Source organism: Hylobates moloch, unplaced genomic scaffold (genome assembly GCF_009828535.3).
Source record: "Hylobates moloch isolate HMO894 unplaced genomic scaffold, HMol_V3 SCAFFOLD_14, whole genome shotgun sequence".
NCBI lineage: Eukaryota > Metazoa > Chordata > Mammalia > Primates > Hylobatidae > Hylobates > Hylobates moloch.
The window spans coordinates 69,675,353-69,699,000 of record NW_026652289.1 but is presented as its reverse complement, the minus strand read 5'-3'; the positions used below and the strand labels follow the sequence as shown (position 1 = coordinate 69,699,000).

Genomic DNA, 23,648 nt, shown 5'->3' with positions numbered 1-23,648 from the left:
CACATAGGCAGGAAGCATTCCACTAGATGGTGCTATGACACCTTTATTATTATTTTTAATTTATTATTTTTTTGAGACACAGCCTCATTCTGTCGCCCAGGCTGGAGTAAAGTGGCATGATCACAGCTCACTCACTACAGCCTTGACCTCAGGTGATCCTCCCACCTCAGCTTCTACAGTAGCTGGGACTAGAGGTGCGTGCCACCGTGCCCGACTAATTTTTGTAGAGACGGGGTTCGCCATGTTGCTCAGGCTGGTCTTGAACTCTTGGACTCAAGTGATCCATCTGCCTAGGCTTCCCAAAGTGCTGGTATTACAAGTGTGCGCTAGCATGCCCAGGCATAACACTTTAAACACACACACCTGGATAATCAGCTCTACTGATCCACGTTACCTACTGTTGCCTGTGGCACTGATTCATACATTTTATTGTTGTCAGTGGGAGTCGCTCAGTCAGGTAAAAGGAGTTCTGAATTAGCAAGTATGGCTCTGAACTGTAAATACACCACTTACTAAAGTATTTTGAGACCTTGGGTAAGTTACTTAAGTTTTGTGAGCCTTGATTTATTAGTCTGTCAAATGAGTGCAACATCACTTCATAATCTTTTTTTTTTTTTTTTTTTTTTTTGAGACACAGTCTTGCTCTGTCACCCAGGCTGGAGTGCAGTGGTGCGATCTTGGCTCACTGCAACTTCCACCTCGCGGGTTCAAGTGATTCTCATGCCTCAGCTTCCCAAGCAGCTGGGTTTACAGGTGCATCCCACCACACTCGGCTTTTATTTTATTTTTTGTATTTTTAGTAGAGACGGGGTTTTGCCATGTTGGCCAGGCTCATCACAAATTCCTGGCCTCAAATGATCCGCCCGTTTCAGCCTCCCAAAGGGCTAGGATTACAGATGTGAGCCACCGTGCCTGGCCCATAATATCTAATATTATTTTCACATAGGATTATTGTGAAAACTCACTAAAATAATGTATAAAAAGCACCCTGAGGCTTGGAGCGGTGGCTCACGCCTGTAAATCCCAGCACCTTGGGAGGCCGAGGTGGGAGGATCACGCGGTCAGGAGATTGAGACCAGCCTGGCCAATGTGGTGAAACCCCGTCTCTACTAAAAATACAAAAAATTAGCTGGGCGTGGTGGCACGTGCCTGTAGTCCAAGCTACTCGGGAGGCTGAGGCAGGAGAATTGCTTGAACTCGGGAGGTGGAGGTTGCAGTGAGCCAAGATCGTGCCACTGCACTCCAGCCTGAGACAGTCTCGCTCTGTCTCAAACAAAAACAAAAACAAAAACAAAAAACCACCCTGGGCCAGGTGTGGTGACTGATGCCTGTAATCCCAGTGCTTTGGGAAGATGAGATAGGAGGATCACTTGAGCCCAAGGGTTCAAGACCAGCCTGGTCAACATGGCGAAACCCTGTCTCTACTAAAAATGCAAAAAAAAAAAAAAAAGCCAGGCATGGTGGTGTGTGCCTGTTTTCCTAGCCACCTGGGAGGCTGAGTTGGGAGGATCACCTGAGCCTTGGAGGTTGAGGCTGGAGTGATCCTTATCATGACACTGAACTACAACCTGGGTGACAGAGTAGGACCCTGTCTCAAAAAATAAAATAAAATAAATAAATACGACTTTGGTAAGTAAATGGTACTTTTGTTGTTGTTGTTGTTTTTGAGACGGAGTCTTGCTCTGTCATCCAGGCTGGAGTGCAGTGGCACGATCTCGGCTCACTGCAACCTCCACCTCCCAGGTTCAAGCAATTATCCTGCCTCAGCCTCTCGAGTAGCTGGGATTACAGGCCCATGCCACCACGCCTGGCTAATTTTTGTATTTTTAGTAGAGACAGGGTTTCACCATGTTGAACAGGCTGGTCTTGAACTCCTGACCTCAAGTGATCCGCCCGCCTCAGCCTCCTAAAGTGCTGGGATTACAGGCGTGAGCCACTGCGCCCAGCCAGTAAGTGGTACTTCTAATATTATCATCATCATCTGTTGTTGGCTAAAAAAAATCCAGGGATGGAAATAAGAAAAAGCCAAGAGGGGATATGCTGAAGTAACCCCCTAAGCTCTGGAAAGAAGTAAAGCAACTATCACTACCTTAAAGAAAAGTTGGAAACCTCTGATGAGAGTTTTGCTCTTCTGTCTTGTTAATAATGTTCTCCAGATGACTGAAAGATCCTCAAGGTTCCAGGTATGGTCCTCTGTCGAGTCCTGAATGTGTCCCATTGCTTCAGTTGCAACACTGTCCTCCACAGAAGTGATCATCCAAACACAGAGACAACAAATGGCACTGGCACCCTGCCATGGGATAAATAAAATAACAACTAGGCCTGGATTACCTGGCAAATGTACAAATACTACAGATGGATATTTCCTGTTTAAAATAAGTCACCTAATTTAATTAGTTGAAATGGCTTGAAAAGCCTTCAAACATGAAACAAACTAATGAGCAACCAAGGGACCATTCTAAACTGTCCTGCAGAGTGTTGCAGGTCAAAAGACCAAGAAGCAGACAGAAGGGGGTATATGTGAAAGTCAGGGAAGTACTAATTGTAAGAAAGTAGGATTGCCCTCCACTGATCTGCTGATTAAAGGACTGTCTGGAATGTCCCTCTTCCCTGCTAAAGGCACCAAAGAAACAGTGGTTGTCAGTCCACCAAAGCGTCTTTCTCTGTGACTGCCAACCAGGAACCAAGGCTCTGATCACTTGAGTTCACTGAATGTCAAGGCACAAGAAAGTACACTAAATGGCCCAGAGCCTAAGCTAGAGCAGCCCAAAATGTTACAGTGAACTTGGAAACACATGCTGGAACCTCAGTCATCATCACCCCACTTCAGATTATCAGCCTTTCCTGTCCCTCATCATTTATTCTATTGTTCTCTGGGTACTTAATTTAGGCTTCTCATGATCCTCACCTGGAGACATGAGGCCAGAACACTGAGGATAGGGGCCTGTTGTTTCACTGCTTCAACCAGAAGCCAGTGCCAGGAGTCTGGCTCCTCTGGGCATTGGAGCAGAATTTCAAATAAATCGGTCATCTCTTCTTTGCTTCCTTGAAGTTCCTGGGGGGACTTATTGCAGGCTTGATCGCTGTCCATTTTGGAGGTGGGCACTGAGGCCAAGTTCTCAAAAGCCAGCCTTAAGTGGTCTTGAACGACTGGGCTGAAGTACTGGATAAGGGATTTCACCTAGAAGGCATATCAGATGATTAAACAGAAACCCAACTTTCAGTTTCAGCTGGAGCTGAAAATGTTAGAGAAAAGCATAGATAAAATTATGCTTTATCACCCTGAACTAAGTCAGAGTGACTACTATATAATTTTACAAAGTTGTATGGTGCCTTTGAATGAATTTCCATATTCAATCTGAAGTCACAAAAGCTTTTCAGCTCTTCAGTACTAGTGCCTTGTCTGATGCCAACCCACTGAAATCTTAGGAAAAATAATAGTATCATATGAAACAAAAGCCCATGTATCCAGTATGTATCCTGGTTGTCAAAAAAAAAAAAAAGGCCTATGTCATGTCTACACAACAGAAAGAATGCTATCTTCTGAGAAGTGTTCCTATTTCCTTTTGAGTGACTGCTAACAATTAGTGGCTTACCTCTGCTGGGTGGTAGCTGTGGAGTTGGCTGTGAATAATGAACTGCAGCCAATCATTTGCTTTGGCACATTCTCTAAGGTAAGATATGCTTAGTTTCACATTGTGTAGCCTGCAGAACTGTACCACTAATGCCCATTGGCTGATAGATTCACTGGATAACCTATAATCAGAATTAGAGGTGGGGGTGGTCAAGAAAAAAACAAAAAACTCATTAAAATATAGCTTTAGCTTGAACTGGAAAATGAGTAAAAATGATATAAATTAAAGCACAGTATATTCTCCAACAAATACTAAATATTAGGCTACTTTGAAAAAAGTAGCTTTTTTTTTTTTGGGACAGAATTTCGCTCTTGTTGCCTAGGCTGGAGTACAATGGTGTGATCTCAGCTCACTGCAACCTCCACCTCCTGGGTTCAAGCAGTTCCCCTGTCTCAGCCTCCTGAGTAGCTGGGATTACAGGCATGTGCCACCACACCTGGCTAATTTTGTATTTTTAGTAAAGATGGGGTTTCTCCATGTTGGTCAGGCTGGTCTTGAACTCCCAACCTCAGGTGATCTGCCCGCCTCAGATTCCTGAAGTGCTGGGATTACAGGTGTGAGCCACTGTGCCCAGCCAAAAAAAGTAGACTCTTTCACCCATAAGGCAGAATAGCTAGCTTAGCATACTGGCACAATTCATTCTTTCCCCAAGTCATCAATCAAGTACCTATTTATATTGGCTGTGTAGCATCCTTAGGAGAACTGAGTAAGTTGTCAGTCAAGAAACTTTCTGAGCACTTATTTCTCTTGCTCTATTCACTTTAGAGTACTCAGAGGCCTGGTGGGTGCCTGGGCCTCCTCACCAGGGGGAGGGTACATGTTCCTGCTGCAAGCAGGATTCTGCCAAGAACAGAATCAGTGATAGGATGTACAGAAAAAGGGTGCGTTCTCAGGGTCTGGAGTGGTTAGGTCAGCCCCAGTGGGGCAGCATAAAGAAGGCATGAAGTGTAAGGAGGTGCTTTTACATACAGTCACTTCAGCTTCCATTATCAACTGACATAATACAATGAAAAAAGTAAGGACATTACTTAAAGTCAAATTTTGGAAGACCCATCCTACATCATCCTCTTCTTCATTTTTTTCCAATCCTCCAAGACATCTGAACCCACATCTTCTGGCATTTCAACATGTACCATTTAAAAGACTTCTCTGACTAGCAGGGCAGTGGAGGAGACAAAGCTGCTCTCCGTCTCTTGGTAAGTCCATCTCTAAAGAGAGAATTGCTATTTTCACCCTCTTTTCACTGATGGCAAGATGCAATTAAAATCATTTTTCATTTACTGAGTATCTGCTATATGCTAGATAAAGAAGAAGATAAGGTCTAGGGGGATTTAGTGAAAACACCAGAGTTGTTCAAAGAAAAACACAGGTTGGCACAATAAGCTTGTTAGAAAAGAGGCTGAGACTGCAACTCACAAACCTCTTTACTTCCTGTTGCTGAATGCTGTTCCATGTACCTTCTTCTAAGAGAACAAGCAATTCTTCTGTGGTTGTCTTTTCACCATCAGCTAGTTTAGATAGTTTTTCGGCTGTAGGAAATATAAACAACAAAATATGGTCAAGAGAAAAAGTCAAAACCTGAGCATTTCTGCTTGAATAGTGTGGCTCAGGGCCATTTCAGAACCCAATTAAAGTGCCCAAGAAAGTGAGATAAAGAACACACACTCTGCAGGAAAAGGATAAAACCAAGAAGATAATAATTTCCCCCCCAAGCACTCACAATTCAATGCCTTAGACCTAGTCACACCTTCTCTAAACAAAGCAGGCCAGATAAAGAAAAGCTGCCGTACCTAGAGACTCTCTGATAAAGCTGTACTGAGCATCTTCATTTCTGCACTTGTAGCTCAAAATTATATTGGCCACTTTCATATCAACTCTGAGCTTGAGGCTGTCAAGGCCAAGCAATTCTAAGAAACAGACACATGCAGCTCCTATTGAAGGTATGTGGAAGGAGGAGAGCCCTATAACATAGGCTTCATTGCCTACTTGCTGGATCCTGAAAAAGAAAGGAATCAAAATCACATCAGCACATGAAAATCATGTCTCACCAGGAAAAGCAAATGGGATTAAATCAGTGACACATGGAGTGCCAGCCATGTGATTTGTGGCCTCCTCTCCCTTACCTTTTGCCCCTTGCACCTACCCGTTTAGGTTCCTGGTAGCTTTTCAGTTGTCTTTTGGCACAAGAGCACCCCCTTCCCTTAAGGTGACTTTCTAAAACGCTTAGTCATAGTCTAAATTATTCTTGCCTCCAACTTCATCAAGAAGACACGAAGTATAACTTCTGAAAGACTGCCAACTTGTGATCTTATCAATTATGAGTATGTATACAAACTACAAAGAATATCAATGCCACTTAAATGTAAGTTTGACATCATAAAGCACATTTAAAAAAACTCACATAGGCCCTTTACAGGAATAGAAAATTTGGGAAAGACAAAAGAAATTACTATTTTTTATTTTTATTATTATTTTTTTGAGATGGAGTCTCGTTTTGTTGCCCAGACTGGAGTGCAGTGGCGTGATTCTCGGCTCACTTCAACCTCCGCCTCCCAGGTTCAAGCGATTCTCCTGCCTCAGCCTCCTGAGTAGCTGGGGACTACAGGCACCCACCACGCCTGGCTAATTTTTGTATTTGTAGTAGAGACAGGGTTTCACCATATTGACCAGGCTGGTCTCAAACTCCTGACGTTGTGATCCACCCACCTTGGCCTCCCAAAATGCTGGGATTACAGGTGTGAGCCATTGTGCTCAGCCCACACAAGACATTATTAACCATGTTTTTACCATGTGGAATGGGAGGCTGAGGGCTTTCATTTTCACCTTTCTGAACTACTTGAATACTTTACCATAAAAAAGGTATTACTTTGTTAATTACAAAACAAACCAATAAAGTAAATCTATAATTAGCTGTTCATTATAGTAAATGCTCCTCTCAATTCTGTGCTTTATAAAAATGAATAATTAAATGAATTATTAAAGACATTAAATATAGAATTCACATCTCATCATATAATTCCCTTTTTTTAAAGTTCTGAGATACATGTGCAGAACATGCAGGTTACATAGGTATACATGTGCCATGGCAGTTTGTGGCACCTATCAACCTGTCATCTAGGTTTTAAGCCCCGCATGCATTAGGTATTTGTCCTAATGTTCTCCCTCCCTTAGAATTCCCTCTTTAACTGCTAATACTTGACAAACTCCTGTATGATTTTAAATTTTATTATTTTTCAAAACATATTTATCTTTTTTCCAATTAACAAAAATCACACACACTAAATGCCAAAAACTTGGGAAACACAGGGAAGCACAAATGAAAACAACAATAATCACCATCCAAATGTAATCACTGTTAACTGTGGTATGTTTCCAGTATGTTTTTCAATGTACATGTAAAATGTTACACAGATATGCCCTTTTTTAGAATACAAATTATATTTTATTTTACTTTTTTTTTTTTTTTTTTTTTAGTGGCAGAGCCTCACTGTCACCCAGGCTAGAGTGCAGTGGCATGACCATAGCTCACTGCCTCCTTGAACTCCTGGGCTCAAGTGATCCTCCTGCTTCCCAAAGTGCTGGGATTACAGGTGTGAACCACTGTACCCAGCCAAAATTATATTTTAAATACTCACAGCTGCTTGGGAGTCTTGCTCTTGATTAATTCCTGGACCAGAAAAGTACCAAATGCAAATGATGGCCGTCCATTATGTAAATAATAAGCAAAATTCAGACGTTCCACTATAGCATATTTATTAACCAGGTCAGGGCTAGAGAAATGTGGGAGATGACTCCATGCATCTGGGGGGAAAGTAAAACAATATTAATTATCTGTATATCACCATAATTAATTTCAGATTTGCACATGGAAAACTCTCTAATGATAAAACTGGTTGCTGTAATCATTTTGCATCACTATGTATCACTTTGAACCTACCAAAATCTGATTTATTTTACTTCAATGTATAGAGGTAGCCTTCATTTTATACAAAGATGTGTACCTGAGAAGTTGCATAAAAATTCTGGTAAGAAATGATGCTCCAGCCGGGTACGGTGGCTCACGCCTGTAATCCCAGCACTTTGGGAGGCCGAGGCAGGCGGATGACCTGAGGTCAAGAGTTCGAGAACAGCCTGACCAACTTGGAGAAACCCCGTCTCTACTAAAAATACAAAATTAGCCAGACGTGGTGGTGCATGCCTGTAATCCCAGCTACTTGGGAGACTGAGGCAGGAGAATCACTTGAACCTGGGAGGCAGAGGTTGTGGTGAGCCAAGATCACGCCATTGCACTCCAGCCTGGGCAACAAGAGTGAAACTCCATCTCAAAAAAATAAAAAAAAGTGTGAGATCCCTGGTCTTGACATCACTAGCTGCATGACCTTGAGCACTTGAGCAACTTACTTAACTTTTAAGAACTGTATATATTTAAAGTATACAACATAACTGACTTTGTTTTTTGGGTTTTTTTTTTTTTTTTTTTGAGACAGGGTCTGGCTTTGTCACCCAGACTGGAGTGCAGTGGCACAATCTTGGCTCACTGCAATCTCCACCTCCTGGGCTCAGGTGATCCTCCCACTTCAGCCTCCCAAGTAGCTGGGACCACAGGTGCATGCCACCACACCCGGCTTTCTTTAGTATTTTTGGTAGAGATGAGGTTTCACCATGTTGCCCAGGCTGATCTCAAAATCCTGAGTTCAAGCAATCTGCCTGCCTTGGCCTCCCAGAGCGCTGGGATTACATGCGTGCGCCCAGCCTCTTCTTTTTTTTTTTTTTAAGAGTCTTGCTCTGCTGTCCAGGCTGGAGTGCCATGGCACAATCTTGGCTCACTGCAACCTCCACCTCCTGGGTTCAAGCGATTCTCCTGCCTTAGCCTCCTAAGTAGCTGGGACTTACAGGCACGTGCCACCACACCTAGCTAATTTTTGTACTTACAGTACAGACGGGGTTTCGCCATGTTGGCCAGGCTGGTCTCGAACTCCTGACCTCGGGTGATCTGCCCACCTCAGCCTCCCAAAGTGCTGCGACTACAGGCATGAGCGTGAGCCACTGTGTCCAGCCAGCCACCGCGCCCAGCCCACCCAGCCTCTTTCACCAATGTTTGATAGTTTAATATGTACAGATCTTTGACCTCTTTGATTAAACTTATTCCTAAGTATTTTGTGTTCTATTAAAAAATAGAGATGGGATAGTTTTGTTCATTATCTTTTTCAGAGTCTGCTGTTGATATATAGAAACACTGATTTTTGTATGTTGATTTAATATCCTGCAACTTTCTTGAATTTGTTTATTAGTTCTAACAGTTTTGCTGGTAGAGTCTTTAGGATTTTCTATATACAAAATCATGCCATCTGCAAACAATGACAATTTCACTTCTTCCTTTCTGATTTGGATGCCTTTCATTTTTTTTTTTTTTGCTTAAATGCTCTGGCTAGGACTTCAACTACTATGTTGAACAGAAGTGGCAAGGGTGGGCATCCTTGTCTTATTTCTGATCTTAGGGGAAAAGCTTTCAACTTTTCACTGCTGAGTATGATATTAGCTGTGAGCCTGTCATATATGGCCTTTATAATGTTGAGATGCATTCTTTCTATGCCTAATTTGTTGAGAGTTTTTATTATGAAAGGATGTTGAATTTTCCTAAATGCTTCTTCTGCATCTATTGATATGATCATATGGTTTTTGTCTTTTTTTTTTTTTGAGATGGAGTCTCGCTCTGTTGCCCAGGCTGGAGTGCAGTAGCGTGACCTTGGCTCACCACAAGTTCCGCCTCCCGCATTCACACCATTCTCCTGTCTCAGCCTCCCAAGTAGGTGGGACTACAGGCACCCGCCACAACACCTGGCTAATTTTTTTTTGTATTTCTTAGTAGAGACAGTGTTTCACCATGTTAGCCAGGATGGTCTCTATCTCCTGACCTCGTGATCCACCCATCTCGGCCTCCCAAAGTGCTGGGATTACAGGTGTGAGTCACCGTGCCTGGCCTGGTTTTTGTCTTTCATTCTGTTAATGTGGTGTATCATTTATTAATTTGTGTATGTTGAACCATCCTGGTTTTAATTCTGTATTTGATGATCCTTTAAGTTCAGAAAGGCAATAGCCAATAACCCTATAGTTATAAAATCTGTTAAATATCTGCAAAAGGAGCTTTTAAATTCATTCACAAAAGGTCATTATGCAATAAAATCCCTTTTAACATATTTATATGAGTCCTCTGTTCACCAAAGCCAACTCACTGTACCTTTCTCCAACAGGCATTTTTTTTTTTTTTTTTTTTTGGACACAGGGTCTTGCTCTGTTGCCCAGGCTGGAGTGCAGTAGAATGACCATAGCTCACTGCAGCCTTGACTTCCTTAACTCAAGCAATCCTCTTGCCTCAGCCTCCTGTAGGACTGTAGGCACACACAACCATGCCTGGCTAATTTTAACATTTTTCTTTCACCTTCTTGACCCTTACCTTTCATACCCAGCTAATTTTTTGTAGAGACAGTGTCTTGCTATGTTGTCTGAGGTGGTCTTGAATTCCTGGCCTCAAGCAATCCTTCCACCTCAGCTTCCTAAGTGTTAGGATTACAGGCATGAGCCACTGCGCCTGGCCTCCAACAGGTAATTTTAGAACATTTTTCCCTCTACACTAATTACCCTTCTATAATTTCCATTTGTTATCACTTACTTTCTGATGCTGTATTCATAGAGCATGAACATCTTAGAAAGATGGTACCATCTTTCTATTAATAAGACCAGCAGAATAGCTCAGTTTAAAGTTCCTCTAAACCCAAGAAAATATCAAACAAAAATGTCTCCTTTTAGATAAATTTGAAGTCAGAACATATTTTGATATGAGTCTAGTCATCTCTTGGTATCCATGGGGGACTGGTTCCTGAAACACTTGGATACCAAAATCCACAGAAAGATGCTCAAGTCCCTGTAAAATAGCATAGTATTTATATACAGCCTATGCACATTTCCCCATACACTTTAAATTACTCTAGATCACTTATAATACCTAATAAATGTAAATGCTATGTAAATAGTTGTAATACTGTATTTTTAAATTGGTATTTTTTTATTGTTCTATTTTTTTTTTTAAATTGTTTGTTTGTTCTCTTGAATATTTCCCATCTGAGGTTGGTTGAATCCTTGGATGTGGAACCCAAGGATATGGAAGGCTGACTCCAGTTAGAAAGAGTCACTCCTGTCATGTACTATTCAATTGTCTCTTAACCACTTACTACCTATTTTTTAAAAAAGACAACACTGTGATCTGGTTCCAGAAACTAGTTCTGGAAAACAGTGTATCTGCTCTTGTTTTCAAAGTTCAAAGCTTATTTGTGAAATAAAGTTGTGTTTTCTCATGGAATTCCAAGGACTTTTCACATTGTGACCTGATTCCTAAAAAAAAAAAAAAAAAAGGCTTGAAGACCCTGGAGGTATCTTTCATCTTACAAAGGTCTTACCTGAAAGTACATTCCCTCTTTGAGATTAAAAAATCTGTCACATGCCCTATTTGTATTCTTGTGAGAACAGAGCGACTTTGGCAACTTATAATTACATATAAAGCCATTCATTAAACATTTGCTGAGCGTGTGTAAGGCACACAGTACTGAAATGAGCACATTTGAGTTTTTTATTCAAATAAGACCATAATTTTTTAGCAGGCTGGGGCTTAGTGTGGAGACTGTGTATAAGAGAAAATTTAATCTAGAGGGAAATTTTACTCTGGCCTGGTGCAGAAGCCAAGTCACCACACAGTGTTCTTACATCCCTGTTCAGTGGTAAAACCATAAGAAAAAAGAAGTCAACATTCAAATTAAATACAGGTTCCCAATTTTATAAATATGTATTGGCTGGGTGTGGTGGCTCACGCCTGTAATCCCAGCACTTTGGGAGGCTGAGGTGGGTGGATCACGAGGTCAGGAGATTGAGACCATTCTGGCCAACACGGTGAAACCCCATCTCTACTAAAAATACAAAAAATTAGCCAGGCGTGGTGGTGGGTACCTGTAATCCCAGTTACTCGGGAGGCTGAGGCAGGAGAATGGCATGAACCCGGGAGGCACAACTTGCAACGAGCCGAGATTGTGCCACTGCACTCCAGCCTGGGCGCAACAAAACTCCACCTCCAAAAAAAAAAGTACTACATTTTCATAACAGTTTCATTTACTTTGTGCTTTATTTCCTCAAGTATGTTTTAAACTTCTAAAAATGGCAGGGAACATGCTTTCAACTTCTCTGTGCCTCTACTCTACCTGGCAGAGTGCTCAATTTCCCAGAGTTAGAATGCCAGGTCAAGATACCACCTAAGTGATGGAGCTGGAGCCATCACAAGAGGAGAGGGGATTTTGTCTACTCTCTAGTAACTTCACTGAGAAAGAGTATTTCTATTTGTAATGCAATAAGCACTACTTTTTTCAGCACTCAAAAAACATTTACTGAACATCTATTGTAGGCTTGGCATGCACTGGACTCTGGGCACGAGGTAAATTCTATATATCAAAATTTGAACTTATAAAACATATACATTAAGAAATTCATTTTTATGTATGTCAATAGATATTGGGTACATACTATGTACAAAGTACTAATGCAAAGCGTAATTTAGGGTAATATAGGCAGAGGCACCACAGGTAACATGATATTAAAGATAAAAAAGAAATAGAAAAAACAGTTTAAGAACAGAAAAAAATAAATCAGAGAAAGCCTTATGGTCTTTATAGGACAGCAGTGTGTGTGAATCTGGTACTTAAATGCCTTGCCTCCTTTTATTCTCATAGTAATGTGTTAGGTGGTCACTGTGATTAACCTCATTTCATAGAGAATTAAAGAGGTTAGATCACATGACCAAGGTCATACAGGTATTAATTACATGGTAGGGCCAGGATTCGTTTAATGCTGACACCTATGCTTTTAATTTTTATGATACTATACTGGAAATGAAGAATAATTTTTTTGAAAGGAAGAAATAGGCTGAGCGCAGTGGCTATCGCTTGTAATCCCAGCATTTTGGGAGGCCGAGGTGGGAGGATCATGAGGTCAGGAGATCGAGACCACGGTGAAACCCCGTCTCTACTAAAAATACAAAAAATTAGCCGGGTGTGGTGGCAGGCGCCTGTAGTCCCAGCTACTCGGAGAGGCTGAGGCAGGAGAACGGCGTGAACCCGAGAGGCAGAGCTTGCAGTGAGCCGAGATGGCGCCACTGCACTCCAGCCTGGGCAACAGAGCGAGACTCCGTCTCAAAAAAAAAAAAAAAAAAAAAAAGGAAGAAATATAAGCAAATAGTCACACATTACATTTCTCAGCAAGTACAGCACTAGTAACCTAATACATTCACTTTTAACTCACAATATGTTTTCAATACTGTCTCTGCAAACTATTTTTCCTTTGGAATACACCTTTACTTTTAAAATAAAAATCAATGAGAAAACTAGATTGGCTTTACATATATTAACTTCTATAGCTGACACCGCTAAAACATGTCTCAAGAACTACCCATGATGACTTACCTCCTATAGCTAGTGTGTTAGCAGACTGCCAGCCAAACAATCTGCTAGGATCGAAGGGTGATAATGACTGAAAAAGGGGAAAAGTTAAACAGAATTAGAAGTTCATTGATTATAAAACAGGTAAAAAAAATTATATGAAAGGACTTCAGAGGTAGTCTGCTCCCCTTTTCCAAGGCAATTTAAGGCTTATCATTCTGGACATAAATTCTTTGAACACAGCTAAAAATAAAATAGAATTATGAGACATCTTCATATCTTAATTAAAACAGAACTGGGTAAGTTCCTTTTAAAGACTCTCCTTATATCAAACTACGTCTGCAAAGGCTATACTCTTTTGGTAGAGGGAGCATCAACTATAAAGTAAAATGGGCTTCAGAAATGCTTTTGGAATCAAAAAGCAAGAGGGCTAAAAGACTAGAAAACGTTACCAGGTAAACATGGGAAGATGAGCAAAGAACAGGGTAGGGAAGGAAAGGAAAAGAGAAAGAAGAAAAAACTAGATAAATAGTTGAAGGAATGTGATGAGCAACAACATGAACAACAAAGAAAAAATAGCAGACCAAGGTGAAGTCAATCAGAAAAGGTCTGGCAGCAGCAAGTAGTGGTTGTTTGGAATTTTTCTAGGCCAAATGTTTAGCAAAGTCTATAAACAGATCGTGAGAAAAATACAGGAAAAAAACAACAAAAAAAGTCAGGATTTGGATGTCCCAAAAAAGAGTAGCTTTGATGTAAAATTAAAGAAGATTTTGTGATCTATTAAAGAAGGAATACTCTTCCTAAAATAACCACTAAAAAAATTAAATCAGTCCACTTGAAAACACAACAAAGAACAACATGAAACCACTTGTGTTTCAAGCTGATTCAAACTACTTTACGTAGTGAAACTATGTTTGTTTTGCCTGGGAAAAAACAAGACACAGGGGCATCTGTGACCTGTGCTTTCCCAGTAAAACTATGTTTTTACATAATCCACTTATCATTTATACCAGTGCTACTCAAAGTGCTGGTCTAAAACAAGATAAGACACTTCTATCAGTATAAATCTAGAATACTGCTTCCTTCTTCAAAGTCTTGCTACAAAAAAAACCCCTACTGAACTGAACAGTGTACTTAGGGACACAGCAGATATATATTTTGGTGCAAGATACTAATCTCACCACATTCCAGCAACAAGCAGTATACAAGTGCTGACCACACTTTTAAGTAGCACCAGTCGATACCCTAAGAAGTCTCTGCATTAGAATAAGAGATTGTGTCTTTATAGAATTATTATTTTTTTGAGACGGAGTCTCGCTCTGTTGCCCATGCTGGAGTGCAATGGTGCAGATCTCTCAGCTCACTGCAACTTCCGCCTCCCAGGTTCAAGCCATTCTCCTGCCTCAGCCTCCCAAGTAGCTGGGACTATAGGCACGTGCCACTGTGCCTGGCCAATTGTTATATTTTTAGTAGAGATGGGGTTTCACTATGTTGGCTAGGTCTTGAACTCCTGACCTCAGGTGACCCGCCCACCTTGGCCTCCCAAAGTGTTGGGATTACAGGCATGAGCCACCACACCCTGCTCCTTTATAGAATTATAAACTTTACGTTGAGTTGAAGATACTATGAGAATATGTGTATTCAGGGAAAAAGGAAAAACCTTTTGAAATGAGAAATGGGCAAAGGAAGGTGTTCTTAACCAAGGATCCCTGAATAGGCTTCAGGGAGTCTGTGAATCACTTTGAAATGTAAGCAAAATTATATGCATATGTGTAATTTTTCTGCGTAGAGGGTTTATAGCTTTCTCACATTCTTAGAGGTTCTGAAAAAGATTTAAAAGCACTGATTTAAAAAAACATCCCTGATTCATTGAGAAGAGATAGTTAGAAGTTAAAAGTGGCAGAATAGAGAAGCTTTTGATGAAAGCAGCAAACAGGTATGCTGGTCAACTGTTTGCTCTGACCCACCTCCACCCTTCCCACTCTGCTCAGCATTGCAGGAAACTACATTTCCCAAGCTCCTTTGCCCTTTGGCTACCAGATAAATATAGCCACAAAGACACTGTGGGAGACTAAAGATGGGAAGAGGGAAGAAGCCAAGATATTCTCCCCCTTCATTTTCCTGGGGCATCTCCGCTAAGTTTCTACCTCCATACTCTATGTTCCCAGTTCCCATTAGGCAGCCTGGTTGTTAGTTTAACTCCCAGAGATGGCTCCAGCTTCTGGGTTCTGGTAACACCACTTTTTTGCATTGTTCTTGCAGACTTAGGGGTGATGATGGCTTCCTATTTTGTTATTTTTGGGTTGTCTCACTATCACGTTTGGTTTCCCCATTCTACTATCATGCTGTGTAAGTAATTCCCTACGTTAAATGCCCTCCAGTTGAAAGATCTAGAGTGATTTCTGTTTTCCTGGCTGAACTCTGATAGACCTAAATATTGGCCACCTAAATACTGTACCTGAATAAGATGGTAGAGTGTAATATCAGATGGCAGGACACTAGGAGGAGTGCACTGTGGGAAGAGAGCAGTTTTTAGCTTGGGGTAAGGAGTTAATGCCATCTTCAATAGCTGGGGATCCACTTTCTTCAAACAGTTTTCATTTTCTTCATTCTGAACAACCTAAGTAAAAAAAACAGATAACAGGTTGGAGAGTAGCATTTTTCTCTTCTCAAAGTTTAAGTCTTTTTTTTTCACAAGAACCCTGTGAAACAAGATTAGCTTGAGAAGAGTATGTGGTAGTGAATATAGCATTAGACAAGTAGTCATAAGTTAACAGTTCTTGTTCTGGTTCTAAGACAAACTAGCTATGTGACCTTAGCTAGATATTTAATATCAGGTCTTTGTTTCCCCATTTGCAAAATTAGGAAGTTCAGCTAGATCAGTGGTTTTCAAGCTGTATGTAAAGGAATTGTTTGAAAAATAGCTCTGCCAATATTTAATTCAATAATATATATTTTAAAATATTTACAAACTGCTAAACTAGATGACTTCTCACTCAACTCTAAAGTTATTCTATGACTCTAATTTCTGACAGGTGATTAAAAATAGAGGATTAAATAGTTGTGTAAGGTATACTGCAACAATCTAAAAAAGGTGGCATTAAGTTAAGCTAGCACCAGTAAGAAACTTTTGAAGATTAGATATTAAACAACATTCTTAATTTCCCTCTAAACAGGCCACTCTACTTCTAAAAAGCAAAGATGGGCACATTTCCACTAGGTCCCTCAATACGGTTTATATGGGTAGCTGAAGATTATGGTTTCCTTTGACCTAAGAGGGCAAATAGTAGAGAATAATTACCAAGCCACAGATCTAAAGTATTCTTACTCCCAGAAGCAAGCAGATCCTAATTGTATTCTGAAAACAAATCTGGAGCATTGGAAAACAAACTAAAGGGAAAAAAGAATCTCTATATAACATATTCACTCCCCTCCCAGCCCCGCCTTTTTTTTTTTGAGACAGGGTCTCACTTTGTCACTCAGGCTGGAGTGCAGTGGTATGATCTTGGCTCACTGCAGCCCCGACTTCCCAGGCTCAAGCAATCCTGTCTCAGCCACCCAAGTAGCTGGGACTACAGGAGCACGCCACCATGCCCAGCTAATTTTTTTTTTTTTTTTTTTTTTTGAGACGGAGTCTTGCTCTGTCACAGAGGCTGGAGTGCACTGGCGCGATCTCAGCTCACTGCAACCTCTGCCCCCCTAGGTTCAAGCAATTCTTCTGCCTCTGCCTCCTGAGTAGCTGGGATTACAGGCGTACGCTACCATGCCTGGCTAATTTTTGTATTTTTAGTAGAGACGGGGTTTCAGCATGTTGGCCAGGCTGGTCTTGAGCTCCTGACCTCAAGTGATCCACTTGCCTTGGCTTCCCAAAGTGCTGGGATTACAGGTGTGAGCCACCGCACTCGGTCATGCCCAGCTAATTTTTAAATCTTTTTTTTTGTAGAGATGGAGGTTTCATCATGTTGCCCAGGCTGGTCTCAAACTCCTGTACTCAAGCAATCCACCCACCCTGGCCTCGCAAAGGGCTGGGATTACAAATGTGAGCCACCGCACCTGGCTTCATTCCCTTTAAACTGAAGATGACATAAATTTCTTTTCTTTTTTTCTTTTTTTTTTTTGAGACAGAGTCCCGCTCTGTCGCCCAGGCTGGAGTGCAGTGGCGCGATCTCGGCTCACTGCAACCTCCGCCTCTCAGGTTCAAGCGATTCTCATGCCTCAGCCCCCCGAGTAGCTGGGATTACGGGTGTGCGCCAAGACGCCCAGCTAAGTTTTTTCTATTTTTATTAGAGACGGTGTTTCACCATGTTGGCCAGGCTGGTCTCGAACTCCTGACCTCAAGTGATCCACCCACCTCAGCCTCCCAAAGTGCTGGGATTACAGGCGTGAGCCACTGCACCGGGCTGAGATATAAAATTTTTAAATTCAGCCTTATTCTCTGCTCTTCAATCTAATGAAACACTTGAATATAGTTATATTTTAATATCAGCTTAGATCTAGACAATCCATAGATAATTCTGCTAAATTTAGAAATCATTCCTATTTTGTCATAAAGTGCTATCCATACCTGACTGACACCCCCAGGAGAATACATTGTAGTAGCAAGGGCCAGGAGGGTATGTCCTTCCAATAGCATACTGCTTACACTGGCCTGATTGGTGGGAATCAAAATCTGAGCATTTGCAAGGCTAGCCTGGAAGATCAGTTTGGGATCTGGAAAATAAAAGACAGTGTTTTTCTCCTTAAGAGGGATAAATACTAAATTAAGAATTACATAAATGGAGAAAAATAACATTAATTTTTAACTCTATCCACAGTAAAAAAAAGGACCTCCGAAGTTTAAAAGCAATGGGAAAACATCACAGAGGGAAAAAATTAAAGATCTGTCTACATAAAAATAAAAACTTCTGTTCAAAGAAAATTAAAAGGTAACAATGAACTGAGAGAAAAATTATAACAAATGACAACCTAAGGAGTTGCTGAGTTTGTACTCAACAAAGAGCTCATCCAAATCAATGCCAAAAATACTGACTCTAACAGATAAATGGGCAAATGAAATAACCAATTTATGAAGGAGGAAATATAAATACCTGACACATAAAACTATATAATTCACTAGCAACAAAGAAATGCAAATTAATTAGATGCCATAGACTACCTATAAAATTAGCAATAATTTGAAAAAACTCATCATCAAGCATTAGAGCTGGTCACAGTGAGTAGAGACTGGGACTTAAAATAAAATTGTACAACTCCCTTGGAAAGCAATCTGGTCCTACAGCAAGAACCTTAAAAACATGTGTAACCTCTGACCCAATAGTTTTATATCCCAAAACCTATCTGTGCTAAGAAAATAACCTGAAACAAGGACCAAGTTTTATATTGAAATATATTCAAGACTATTATTTATAATAGAAAAAAATGGAAAATGGCCTCATTGTCAGAAAATGAGAGAATAGTAAATTAAATATGGAGTCTCACTCTCTCGCCCAGGCTGGAGTGGTGCTATCTCGGCTCACTGCAGCTCCACGTCCCCAGTTTACGCCATTCTCCTACCTCAGCCTCCCAAGTAGCCGGGACTACAGGCACCCGCCACCACGCCTGGCTAATTTTTTTTTTTTTTTTTGTATTTGTATTAGAGATGGGGTTTCACCACGTTAGCCAGGATGGTCTGGATCTCCTGACCTCGTGATCCACCCACCTTGGCCTCCCAAAGTGCTGGGATTACAGGTGTGAGCCACCGCGCCCGGCTTAAAATGGTCATTGTCTTTAAGAATGTGGGAAAATTGTTATAATATTACACACAAAAAAGCAGTATATAAAAACAAAGATGTTTCTTGTTGTTCTACTAGCACTTACAATAATCTGTCACAAGGTAGGAGCTCAATAAATATTTGTTGGGTGAATGAAATACAAGAGACTAGGTTTTTAAAAAGTACAGTGAAGATAACTGGAACAAAATACATTAAAATATTATCAGTGGTTACTTATGGGTGGTTATTTTCCTATGTACCTAGGCTATCTACCTATGGAGGTATTACTTTTTAATTAATTAATTATTTTTTAAAAAAGAGACAGGGTCTTGCTTTGTCAACTAGGCTGGAGTGCAGTGACACAATCATGGCTCACTGCATCCTCTAACCCCTGGGCTCAAGTGATCCTCCCACCTCAGCCTCCCAAGTTGCTGGGACTACAGGAGCATGCCACTACAGCTACTTTTAAAAAATCTTTTGTAGAGACTGGGTCTTGCTATGTTGCCCAGGCTGGTCTTGAACTCCTATCCTCAAGTGATCCTTCCACTTTGCCTCCCAAAGCACTGGGATTACAGGTGTGAGCCACCACACCTGGCCAGTATTACCTTCTTGATAGTTGTCTGTGACTTCTAATTTTTTTTTTAACAATGAACATATATTACTTCATAATCAGCATGCAAAACCAAAAAACAAAACCCACATTATGAAAAAATTCTGCATTTCGAGAGAAACTGGACATTACATGTAACTGAAAGACTGCTGACATTCCTTGTCTGTGGTCATTCAGCCTGTCCCCTTTCCCATATTTCTGGGATAACACCAGCTAAGTCCTCAGGGATAACAAGGCTCTTCTGTCTGATTACAACCAGAGTAAGCCTCTACATCAGCAGCTCCACTGCAGAGGACACAACAATCTCACACATACTATGGATTTCTTTTAACTCCATTTGGAGTTCCTTACTAAAAATTCAAAACAGAGATCTGGAAGACAGACCACTTCTTCATGGAAAAAGGGTGTCAGTCTACCAGAGAGCAGAAATTCAGCCTGTGACAAACTGGTGGGATAAGGGAAATTCTAGAACATGATGCTAAGGGGAAGGGGGACAAAACCACAGAAGCTCTTTGCTCCAGGTCTAGCTTTTCTTGGCTGGCTGATGGCTAACCTTTTTGGCCTTCCTTCTGCTTCTTACCTAAAGCGTGAGCCTAGATTACATTCAGATAGCTGACCACAGCCAAATAATTTATTTAAAAGAGTTCACAAGTTTAATACTATTCAACAGACCAGTGATTGATCCAAAGAAAGTTTCTGTGTTTAATACAGTATACCCATACCTGTTAAATTACTGGCAACTTGTCGACACTGAACTAAAAATTCAAACCAAGGGTGTGCTTCATGTAACTCTTTTTTTTCCAAAAAGGGACAATTTTCAGGACTAAGTCTGTATATAAAACAAACAAAAAACTTCTTTGTTTAACATACAGGATAAGACAATTACAACCATGTTTGCTCAGGCGATGATTAGCATTTAAAAAAAGAATCTTGGAATTAAAAAGTAAATATAACACAAAATACTCCCACTCTTGTGTTGTATTTTACGTATTCTTCATGATCTGGAAACAATTTTAGAGACAGAGATTTTAGAAACATCATATGTTCACTACCATGATGAAATTTAACCAAATCTTTATCAGATTAATAGATACCTTGTACTTTAAGATACTCCACATTTTATTGGTTTTTACAGCAAAAACTTTTTAGCATATTCAAACTTAATAAGAGGCTTTTAAAAAACTCTTACAAGCCAAGTGTGGTGGTATGCACCTGTAGTTCCAGTTACTTGGGAGGCTGAGGTGGGGGAATTGCTTGAGCCCAGGAGTTCGAGGTGCTGCAATGAGCCATGATTGTGCCACTGCACTCCAGTCTGAGTGACAGAGTGAGACTGTCTCAAAATAAAAAACAAATAAAAGCTTACACAACTAGAGAGAGGTTACAACTGAGAAATTATGGCTCAGAATACATACTTTGAAAACACAGCTCTTAAATCTGTTCTCTTGCCAGTAGCTTTGGAGACAACAATTCTAAGTAAGACTAACGATATGACATACCAAAAATACAACTTCTGTTGCAACTCCTAGTCTGTTTTTTTTTGAGACCGGGTCTCATTGTATTGCCCAGGCTGGAGTGCAGTGGCGCAAATATGGCTCACTGCAGCCTGGACCTCCTAGGCTCAAGTAATCCTCCCACCTCAGCTTCCCAGGTACCTGGGACTACAGGTGTGTGCCACTATGCCTGGCTGATTTTTTACTTCTTTGTAAAGAAGAAGACCCACTACATTGCCCAGGCTGGTCTTGAACTTTTGGGCTAAAGTGATTCTCCTGCCTTGGCCTCCCAAAGTGCTGGGATTAGAGATGTGAGCCACTGTGCCCAGCCAATTCCTAGTCTTTACTACACAAAATAAAATAAAAATGTTGCCTATGAGTGCAGAAACGTGGGCTCCAGAATAAAAATTAAGTAGAATTAAATCAGCTCTTCCACTTATTAGCTGTGTGCCTTAAGTAACATACTTAGTCTCTCTCAAAGCCTGTTTCTTCATCTGTAAAATGGACATGGGAGTAACCACCCCATAGAGTTTTTGTGAAGATTAAATGAGATAATGCATATAAAGTACTTAGCTTAGTGCCAACACTGTAAACACTCACATATTAAAGACTACTTCTATTGTTATTGTTATTACTGACTCAATATCAATTAACACTGGCCACAGATATGATTCTGCAGGTTAATCTTAGGTAGACATATACTGATGTATTGCTCTCTCTCTGTGCTTGTGTCTGTAGAAATATAAATTTTAGAGCATATCTAATATACCTTGAAGTGAAATACACCTTGCTATGAAATCAAAGTTGTTTAGCATTATCTTGGTAATCGAAGTATCAAAGAAAACTCCAAGTAAAACTTTAGAATCTTCCTCTCAAACCTTTTAAAGCATTTCTTTCATTGTATTCTAAAGTCAAATTATTTAAAAGGTTAACAGAGATACTACAGAATTAATATCACCAAAAAACACATAAGCATTTTGCTGAATGTAGTACGGAACTCAAAGATGTACCAACTGTTGAGATGGAGAAAACTACCTCAAAAAGATCAGTATTCCTCATGTGAATGCTTACTATTTTCCTAAAAGTCACATTCAGGAGTCATATGCAAAGAGAAAATGTGAAGACCTGCTCAAGGACAAATGCATTCTCAGTACTCACTTGTAACAGTCAAGGTAGACATAAAGAAGATGCTGCAGACTGTGCTCCAAACAATAGAGAATGAATTGAGAATGGAAATCCCAACCTTCTTTGGTCTTGTAGTTTTGAACAGGGAGGGTATCCTGTATTACACCTCCAATACGGCTCAGTCTTAGGAGGAAGCATTCAAAGTCTTCCAGTTCAGATGCCAGAAAAACCCCATTCCTATGGACAGATTTATAGGACAGCAAGTTAAAAAGTCGCTATGTTCAGAGTAGACCAAATCACGCCCATAGTTTAGGTCTCAATTACTTAAAAATAAGCATTTACAAATTAATGCCACCAGTTCTTACTCTACATGTTCTCAGACACATATTTTGCTGGTTTCTAATAAAATTTTCGGCACCACTGTAGTATTTAAAGGTAGTAATGACAGACTCAAGTTATCTTTCTTATTTTAAAAACCTAAATCAAGCTATTTCCATTTTTTGGTTTTTGATGGGAATCATGACCCAGTATAGCAACAGTGGTTAACCCTTGAAGCTGGATGCTCTAAGCACTGAGAAATTCACCAAAATATGCAAACAAAATCATCATGCTACATCAGAATAATTTAAATAGACCAACTACTGAACAAGAATAGAAATCTGCATGTAAATATTACTTTTTACAAAGTTACTGTGACATCATACATACCAAAGGAATAAAGAAAATATATACCTGTATATGGAGTTTATAGAAACATCATGGAACCACTAACCTAATTATAGAACATTATAAGCCCTTGGTATATTCCTCCCCCACTGCATGCCCTTTGCTACCTCCAGAGGTAGCCACTATCCTGACTTTTATGATAATCATTCCCATACTTTTTTTTTTTTTTGGAGACGGACTCTCGCTCTGTTACCCAGGCTGGAGTGCAGTGTTGCGATCTCCGCTCGCTGCAGGCTCCGCCTCCCGGGCTCACGCCATTCTCCTGCCTCCGCCTCCGGAGTAGCTGGGACTACAGGCACCTGCCACCAAGCCTGGAGAATTTTTTGTATTTTTAGAAGAGACGGGGTTTCACCGTGTTAGCCAGGATGGTCTCCATCTCCTGACCTCGTGATCCACCTGCCTTGGCCTTCCAAAGTGCTGGGATTACAGGCGTGAGCCACGGCGCCCGGCCCTTTTTTTTTTTTTTTTTTTTTTTGGCAGGGTCTTGCTCTGTCACCTAGGCTGGAGTGCAGTGGTGCCATCTCAGCTCACTGCAAGCTCCGCCTCCTGAGCTCAAGTGATCCTCCTACCTCAGCCATCTGAGTAGCTGGGATGACAGGCATCTGCCACCACACTCAGTTTTTAAATTTTTTGTAGGGACAAGGTTTATGTTGTCCAGGCTGGTCTTGAACTCCTGGACTCAAGCAATCCTCCTGCCTAGGCCTCCCAAAGTGTTGGGATTACAGGTGTGAACCACTGTGTCTGGCCTTTTTACTTTTATTCATAGTTTTATTACACATATATGCAATCCCAATAATTTAAGGTTTTGCCTATTTTGAACTTTGTATTATGTGGAA

At 40.7% G+C, this 23,648-nt stretch overlaps 1 protein-coding gene across 10 annotated transcripts in view; it reads right to left on the bottom strand.

Moving 5' to 3' along the window:
- SPG11 (SPG11 vesicle trafficking associated, spatacsin) overlaps nucleotides 1-23,648 on the bottom strand; it is a 118,647-nt gene that overhangs the window by 47,379 nt on the left and 47,620 nt on the right. For all 10 annotated transcript variants that reach the window (XR_009209854.1, XR_009209856.1, XR_009209855.1 and 7 more), the window contains exons 16-26: nucleotides 22,120-22,323; nucleotides 20,194-20,300; nucleotides 17,676-17,821; nucleotides 15,570-15,731; nucleotides 13,136-13,202; nucleotides 7,271-7,436; nucleotides 5,426-5,631; nucleotides 5,056-5,164; nucleotides 3,597-3,756; nucleotides 2,909-3,181; nucleotides 2,090-2,290 (exon numbers count right to left, since the gene is read on the bottom strand). Coding sequence is in view for 7 of the 10 variants with exons in the window: in XM_032175459.2 (XP_032031350.1) it covers nucleotides 2,090-2,290; nucleotides 2,909-3,181; nucleotides 3,597-3,756; nucleotides 5,056-5,164; nucleotides 5,426-5,631; nucleotides 7,271-7,436; nucleotides 13,136-13,202; nucleotides 15,570-15,731; nucleotides 17,676-17,821; nucleotides 20,194-20,300; nucleotides 22,120-22,323 (1,801 nt within the window). In the remaining 3 variants the exon portion in view is untranslated. The remainder of the gene's footprint in view (nucleotides 1-2,089; nucleotides 2,291-2,908; nucleotides 3,182-3,596; nucleotides 3,757-5,055; nucleotides 5,165-5,425; nucleotides 5,632-7,270; nucleotides 7,437-13,135; nucleotides 13,203-15,569; nucleotides 15,732-17,675; nucleotides 17,822-20,193; nucleotides 20,301-22,119; nucleotides 22,324-23,648) is intronic.